General features: G+C 43.3%; 1 protein-coding gene across 1 annotated transcript in view; it reads left to right on the forward strand.

Annotated features, from left to right (window-relative positions):
* LOC147009460 (uncharacterized) overlaps positions 1 to 7,884 on the forward strand; it is a 29,149-nt gene extending 21,265 nt beyond the window's left edge. The window contains exon 5 of the mRNA XM_085861693.1: positions 1,901 to 7,884. Within this exon, the coding sequence (XP_085717819.1) occupies positions 1,901 to 3,342 (1,442 nt within the window). The 3' untranslated portion in view covers positions 3,343 to 7,884. The remainder of the gene's footprint in view (positions 1 to 1,900) is intronic.
* Positions 7,885 to 8,725: the final 841 nt, after the last annotated feature.

The following is an 8,725-nucleotide window of genomic DNA, read 5'->3' on the forward strand; positions in this document are numbered from 1 at the left end:
GGGGGGGGGGTGGAAATCACTTAAAACATGCAGAAATGCAAAAAAAAAATTCTCCAACAATTTTTTTTGGGGGGGGGGGACAAAGTCCAAAATTTAATGGCATGATCCTTGGACCATACCTAACCCCCCCACCAAGTTTCGTCCAAATCCGTCGGAGTTTTTCCGTAATACTGTTCACAAACAAACAAATAATAAACCAATCTTGCCAAAAGGTGACCACGTGTGACTTCTTTAAGGTCACACTGAGGTGAACAGAGCTGCTATCCACCAGGAGCGACTCCTTGAGGAATATCTGCTTACGAGAGATTCCGATGAGAATCGTTCTAGAGTAACCATGAAAAATATGCGTTTGCCTCATAACGTCACCAAATGACGTCATAATGTCTCAAGCTTGACATATCTAGAAAGCACTCATCGAGGTGTTCAATTTGAGGTTCTACATGATATGGTTCCGAAAATTTGACCTTGGGGTCAAATATGTTTGACCTCAGGCGCTAACCATGAAGGTCAAGGCCAATCGCCACCAAAAATTAATCAGCTGAGCGCCAGACCATGAACTATATTCCCATGAAGTTTGAAGACGATCCGATCAAAATTACTCAAAAAATAAGGGTTTCGTCGACTCCCCTGATTTGCGACAAAGTGACCTTGACCTTTGACCTTGACCTTCAAAATTTGATGTGCTGAAAGGGACCTCTATAGGCCTCTGATATGCGAAGTTACAAAAATTTCCAATGATAACTGTGCTCTGCAGAGTGATTTATACGTGATTACAGACAAACAAACAAACAAACAAAACAAAAAAAAAACATACAAGCTGACTAACATATCTTGCAAAAACTTTGTTTTGGCAAGATAACAAACAAACAAACAAACAAACAAACAGAAAGGGGTGAAAACAGTAACCTCCATCCATCTTCGAAGATGGCAGAGGTTAAAAATGGCTTGCTGACAACTCTGCAAAAGACTGCTTCAACTCTGCTGAACTTCCAGATTTTTTGAAACAATTTAAAATATATCTATATTTTTTTTTAAATAAAATCAATACTTGAACACTGCTTTGCGGTATCGTGTTCAATGAACTCAAGTTTATTTAAGCATTTTGTTTCACCTGCATTTGTAAAAACTGTCCATTTACAGGAACAAACAGATATGACTCATCACTGATAATTGGATGAATTTACCCAACAGTATGAATATAATGGGGAAAATCCCAAATTTTGCGTTTTACTGTATGTTTACTTCAATAATATTTTTTTACTTTCCTGCAATAGACCAAATACATGTGTTGAAGTGAACAAAACACTGGAAATGCCAATGTAAAGTCACTTTATAGGGCAGTGGGCCACCACGTATGGCCGGCATGTACCGTGGCATCGAGTCCACCAGTGTCTGGAATTCTGCAGGTGGGATGTGACCCCATTCTTCCACGAGAAAATCAATCAACTCACACCTGTTTGATGGAGATGGAAAACACTGTTTCAGGCATCGTTCCAGAATATCCAATAAATGCTCGATTGGGTTCAGAGCTGGTGAAGGCCATGACATATAGATAACATCAGTGTCATGCTCATCAAACAATTGGGCAACGACATGTGCTCTGTGGTTTGGGGGGGAGGGGGGTGTGTCTCCACTTGCAGCCAAATTATAGGCAACCCAGGCCTCTACAGCATTTTTATGCATAACGCCAAAAATGCTGGGATGTTATTGGTTTAATTAACACATGGGCCACACCCATGGTGGAAGCCGTTGCTTGATGTCCCTCATTTACCCAGGTGCTTCCAGTTTTTGTCCACTACCTGCGCAAGTTTGGTTATGTTTGTCAGAATGATATTACAGGTAGTGACCAGAATCTGGTGGGTTTTTTTTTTGTTTAACAAGTCATGTGATGTGTTTACAGGTGGATCCATTACATCCACACGGGAGACTGCACCTACTTTTATGAACGGCTCAGACACACACCCACCGGACTCGTCAACTGAAACAAGCAAGAGGACTTTTTACAAACAAGACAAACCGAATGATGAAATGTTTGTGGAGAATAATTTTCACAAGGCTCACAGAGGAAAGAAGGCCAAACATCCATACAAATGCAAAACTTGTGGAAAATCGTTCAATCGGTCATCCGACCTCAAAAAGCACGTGACAATTCACAATGGTGAGCGCCCATACGAATGTACAATTTGTGGAAAGTCTTTTGATTGGTCATGCAACCTCAAGACACACATAAGAATTCACAATGGTGAACGTCCATACAAATGCACAAGTTGTGGAAAATCTTTTAATCAGTCATCCAACCTTAAAACGCACGTGACAATACACAATGGTGAACGCCCATACAAATGCACAAATTGTGGAAAATCTTTTAATCAATCATCCACTCTAAAAACACACATGAGAATACACAATAGTGAGCGCCCGTTCAAATGCGCCATTTGTGGAAAATCTTTTAATCAGTCATCCGCCCTCAAAACACACATGAGAATTCACAATGGTGAACGCCCATACAAATGCACAAATTGTGGAAAATCTTTTAATCAGTCAGGCACCCTTAAAACACACATGACAATTCACAGCGGAGAGCGCCCATACAAATGCACAGTTTGTGGAAAATCTTTCAATCAGTCATCCCCCTTGAAATCACACATGAGAATTCACAACGGTGAACGCCCCTACAAGTGCACAGTTTGTGGAGAATCCTTCATTCATTTATCCAGCTTTAAAATACACATGAGAAATCACAATGGTGAACGCCCGTACAAATGCACAAGTTGTGGAAAATCTTTTAATTGGTCATCCACTCTTAAATCACACATGGCAATTCACAATGGCGAATGCCGGTACAAATGTACAAGCTGTGGAAAATCTTTCAATCGACCATCCACCCTGAAAACACACGTGATAATTCACAATGGTGAACGCCCGTACAAATGCACAGTTTGTGGAAAATCTTGCAACCAGTCATCCAACCTTAAAACACATATGAGAATTCACAATAATAAGTGCCCGTTCAAATGCTCAAGTTGTGGAAAATCTTTTCATCTGTCATCCAACCTTAAAACGCACATGATAATTCACAATGGTGAACGCCCGTACAAATGCAAAGTTTGTGGAAAATCTTTTAATCGACCGTCCACCCTTAAAACACATGTGATAATTCACAACGGTGAGCGCCCATACAAATGCAAAATATGTGGAAAATCTTTTAACCAGTCATCGAACCTTAAAACGCACATGCGAATTCACAATGGTGAGCGCCCGTTCAAATGCTCAAGTTGTGGAAAATCTTTTAAACGATCATCTAACCTTAAAACGCACATGAGAATTCATAATTTAGAATGACCATACAAATGTGCAGTTTGTATTTCATTTTTAATCGGTCATCCCATCTGAAAAAGCATGTGGAAATTCCCAATGGAGAACACGAGATGAACAAAGGGAATGTCCATGCAAGAGCAAAATTTGTGGAAAATCCTTCATTAAATAAAATAAAAAAAACCCTTCATAAATCATGCGAACTCATGAAACACTTTTTTATTTTACTTTTTTTATACGTGAGGCTCGAGAAAGAGCTGGTGTTCATGCACTGATAGGATCATGACGCACCACGACAAAAGGACCAGTTGAGAGCGGGAGGAAATAATAAGAGCCGAGTTGAAGGCCACCATAGAAGCAGACTAGAACAAACAATGGGTGTGGGGAGGAATGAGAGGCAAGAGGATGCATTGCCTGGATAAGATGGATACGGAAGGAAAACCACAAGAGGGGAAACTGGAAATTTGGAAGGACGAGGGATTGAACAAAGAGGTTTTTCCAAAGTCAGAGAGATCATTCATGAAGATCAGGAATCAGACTGGCCCAGAGCACAATTTGTGGAAAATCTTTTCATTGGTCATCACACATGAAAATGCACATGATAATTCATTTGAGAAGTCACGAGAGACAATATGCACACCAATGCGCAATTTGCGGAAAATCTTTTGCTCAATCATCTTGCCGTAAAATACACCAGCACATTACTGAAAGGGTGATTGTGTCACCCCACTAGTGACACACACACACACACACACACACACACACACACACACACACACACACACGCATATCTGTGGCCAATGACATTTTTACTGTGAGTAAACTTACACATGTGATTATGACAATTCAACTGATGTTAACTCATCAGTTGAGTTGTCTCAGAGACGTCAACTCAGCCTGGGAATTCTTCCACAGAAACCTACTCACTCATGCACAGATTAATCCCATGTTGTCTTCAATTATCATACCCTTCTCCCTGCCCATGGTGCACTGAATCATGTGGTGAGGCAGTTGCTTTGAAACAACTTGCCTATTCTTCCTGGAAAGCAAATCCGACCGAAGGTAATCTCAGTGCATTCCAAAAAGCCCGCAACAAGTTTATGTTTACCCTTAGGAGAGTGAGAAAACAACATCTGTCCAACATCAGCAATGAACTTTCAAACTTGTCTCCCTCCTCTAAAACCTGGTGGTGCCTTGTTGAGTCTGTCTCTGGAGTATGCTCCCCTTCCATTCTTCCCTCTCTTCAAATGGCACCACAGCTGACTCCGCTCGTGAGAAGGCCGAATGCCTCAGTTCTGTGTTTCCTTCAAAATCTTGTGTCCCTAACGCCTCACTCTCAATGCCCATCCTTCCCTGTTGAACCCAAAATACTCCTGGACTCTGTATCATTTCACCTGAGAAGGTTCTTTCAACCCTCGACTCTGACTCTGCTACTGAACCAGATGGCATTAGCTCATGTGTCCTAAAAAACCTGCTCTGCTGCTCTTGCACATATCTTCTCACCACTTTTCATCCTGTCATTTGCGGTTCTTTTCACCCAGTTGATATGAAATCCTTCCTTTTCTCCAACAACGTCATCTCAAATCACAATGGATGGAGGCCCTCAATATCAGACATGAAATCAAGGCTGCCTATCTGGACATATCTTGTGCTTTTGATACAATCTGGCATCCTGCCTTGCTCTCCAAACTGTTTGCCAGTGGCATCCAAGACCAACTCCACGCTTACTGACTTCCTCTACTCTCGTAGCCAACATGTGGCACTCTATAGAATCCTTTCATCTCCTCTCCCGGGCAAGCTGGTGTGCCCCAAGGCAGTGTTCTGGGCCCAGTTCTTTTACTGGTCTTCATTAATGATCTCTCTGAAAAATCATCTTTACCTCTTTGCTGTTGACTCCACCCTCTGCCATATCATCCTCAGACAGACAGGCTTCAGCCTCTTCCCTCTCTTTAGATCTGAAAAACAATCATAAGCTGGTCAAACACTTGGAATATGTCTTTCAATCCTGACAAATCTCACACCCTCACTATGTCTCTCCCAAAGGACTGTCTGGAAAAACCCCACCGACTTTCTCAACAATCACCTTGAAGAAGTCCTTTCATTCAACATTTTGGGTCTCACTATCTGTCACGATCTTTTCTGGGAAAGCCACATCTCCAAGCTGGCCTCCAAAGCCAGTCGCCAACTCGACATCCTCTGTCGTGCAAAGTCCTTCCTTGGCACACTTGAGCTTCTAACCACTTACAAAGCTTTCATCTGCAATCTGATGGAATCATGTCCACCCCACCCCCCCTTTGGGGTGGTGCTCCTGCATCACACCTAGCTTGACTTCATGCTGTGGAAACCAAAGCTTTTAGGATCATTGGTATCTCCCACGATGAAGTTGAGTCTTTGGGTCTGTCACTCTCTCACTGGAGGCAGGTCGATGGTCTTTCTGTCTTCTACTGTCTCCTCTCCAGCATTGCCCCTCCCCCTTGATATTTATTCAGGGCGTTCAAGGTCCGCCAAAAACCCCCTTCTGGTGAAACTTCCAAAATCAAGAATCACTGCTCACCTTCACTCTTTCATTCCTCTTTTCCCCCACCTCTGGAACAAACTCCCACACTCTCTTCAATCCCACTCCTCAATCCATGTCTTCAAAACAGCTGTTCACCACCATCTCCTATCTTCCCCCATCCAAAACCATGATCTTCACTCATCCTCCTCCTCCTCACACATTTACCCCCCTTAATCCACCCCAAACCCACCTCCTCCAAATTCCCTGCTTTCTCTCCTGAAAGTCCCTATAGTACCATCTTCTTTACCCTGTGTACCCTACCCCATCCCTCTCCCTTCCACAGATATGCTATTGTCTTTGTTCCCCACTATTTTGTGCTTCCCTCTCCCACCCCTCTTTTCTCCTGCCCTGTTTTATGTTTCTGTGTATTCGTTCTTTCCAGAGCCTCGACTTGGTATTCAAAAATAAAAAAAATTACAATTGAATTCTACTTTAAGTTTCTCAAATAGAATCATGTACTCGTTTTAATTTATGAAAAATGCAATCCATGAAGTTTCAGATACATACATACTTACATACATTCGTCGGCCAGGACAACGATCAGGTCAGCCAAGAAAAATGCAGAAGCTGTGATGAACAACCCTAAAACAACTGTCAGTGACATCACCAACAACCTCCAGAGTGCAGGGGTGAAAGTATCACAATCTATCATTTGCAGAAGACTTCGATAGCAGAACTACAAAGGCTACACCACAAGATGCAAACCTATCATCAGCAGCAAAAATAGAAAGACCACATTAGAATTTTCCAAGACATACAGAGGTGAGCGAGTAACCGGGCGTAGTAGCGTGCGCCTGTAATCCAGCTACTCGGAGGCTTTGGTTGGAGGATCGCTTGAGTACGGGAGCTCTGCGCTGGGCCATGCTATGAGAGGGTGTAGGGCAGCCCGGAATCATGGCGAAACCCAATCCTTATCCCTGTGTCGTAAGAGGCGACCAGAGTTGCGTCAGGAAGGGCATCCGGCGTAAAACCTGTGCCAAATCAGTATGCGGATCATAACAGATGATCCGCTGTGGCGAGCCCTAACGGGAGCAGCCGAAAGACGAACAACAACAACAGTACAGAGGTGAGCGAGTGGAGTGCTGGAACAAAGTTTTATGGACAGATGAGATCAAGATAAACCATTACCAAAAGGTGAAAGTGTGGGGAAAGCAAGGAAATGCAAATGATCCAAAGCACATTACCTCATCTGTGAAGCATTGTGGAGGTGGTGTCGTGGCTTGGGCTTACATGGCTGCCTCTGCTCCTGGCTCACTCGTCTTTATTGATGAGCAGATTTACCGGGTGTTGCATGGGAAGAGAAACTTGAATAGGTAACACTTTGTAGCCAAAGGAAATTTGGAAATTGTAATACCATCTGCCACCACTAGGTGGCGCTACACAGTACACATTTAAATAGACAATTTACACCCTCTCCCCCATCCCCCACACCCCTGCTTGAAGTCATGGCCACATAGCCTATGTTACCACCCCCACCCCTCCCCCCACACACAAAGTTGTATTTGTACCCCAAGTTTGGAGTTTGTCGATGTAATAAGTCGGGACACGTCAGCTTAAGGAATGTTTTGTTTGAATGTGCACACTCCAGGGGTGGTGCGTGGTAATGATTAGTTAGGGATTATGGTTAATGAAATTGTGGGTGTAAACCCCTATGTAAACTTTTACTGGGGGCGCTGGGAGACTTGGCAAGAGAGGAACAGAGAGACGGAGCAGTGAACGCCTCCGGGGCGGAGTGATGGATGCCTTTGGGGGAGGGGGCAGTGCGTTGCCTGGGAAGAAGAGGAAGGGGAGAAGCTGACAAGGGCATGAGCAGATTTTGTGAATTCTGAGGCAAACTCGTTCTGAGCTGTCGCATTTGAATTTACACAAGGAAATCGGACACAAGTGGAGGCCATTCAGCCTATAATGCCTGCGCCACATCAACACCACATCAATTTATCAACGCAAGATCAAAAGAAGAAAATGCAAAATGTTTTTTTTATTTTATTTTAATAAAGTGGTTTTTTTTTGCAGTTTTTGTTTTTTTTTTCTCCCTCTCCAGGGGAGGGGGCGTGGGCTTGCTGAAAAAACATACATCATCAACCACACAACACGCCTTGATGAGACCCCCACCAACAGCATTCCGTACACATGCGCACAATCACCCATCAATGCTGAAGCTACCGAAAAGTCCTGCCAACATCCCCATACCCCTCTATCTTCATAACTTCCAGGTACCTATCTAATTCTAATTTAAACTTATTTACTGTTTCTGCTGCCACTACCTTTCTCCAGGGAGACAATCCAATGCATTAACTACTCTCTGAGTAAATGTCCCCTGCCTTACTACTGTCTTAACTCTCCTCTTCTTTATTATCAGGCTATGGCCCCTGGTGCAATCACTGTCCACTCTTAAATAATTAATCTGCACTTACTTTATTGAAATCCTTCATTATCTTAAACATCTCTATCATATCTCCTCGTAACCACCTCCTTTCTAGTGCATAAAGCACTGTCTCCTTCAGCCGCTCCTCATAGCTGAGTCGAGCTAGGCCTGGAATCAATCTTGCAGCCCTGTGCTGAACCCTCTCCATGGCATCTATGTCCTTCTGGAATTGTGGTGACCAAAACTGCACACAATATTCTCGATGTGGCCCTCACTAAATTCCTGTGCAATGTTAACACCACCTCTTTTGATTTATAATTGATCCTCCTCCGAATACAACCTAAAACCCCATTTGCTTTACCTCTAGCTGCCTGTCTGTGCTGCCTGATTACCTCCCATATCTATTACCACCCCCAGATCCTTCTCCTGTGTGACACGCTCCAAAATGACCCCTTACATCATGTAATCTCTATTTTCATTGTTCTTTT

This window comes from Eptatretus burgeri, chromosome 17 (genome assembly GCF_056783735.1).
Source record: "Eptatretus burgeri isolate ZD-2024b chromosome 17, Ebu_testis_v1, whole genome shotgun sequence".
In the NCBI taxonomy this organism is placed as follows: Eukaryota; Metazoa; Chordata; class Myxini; order Myxiniformes; family Myxinidae; genus Eptatretus; species Eptatretus burgeri.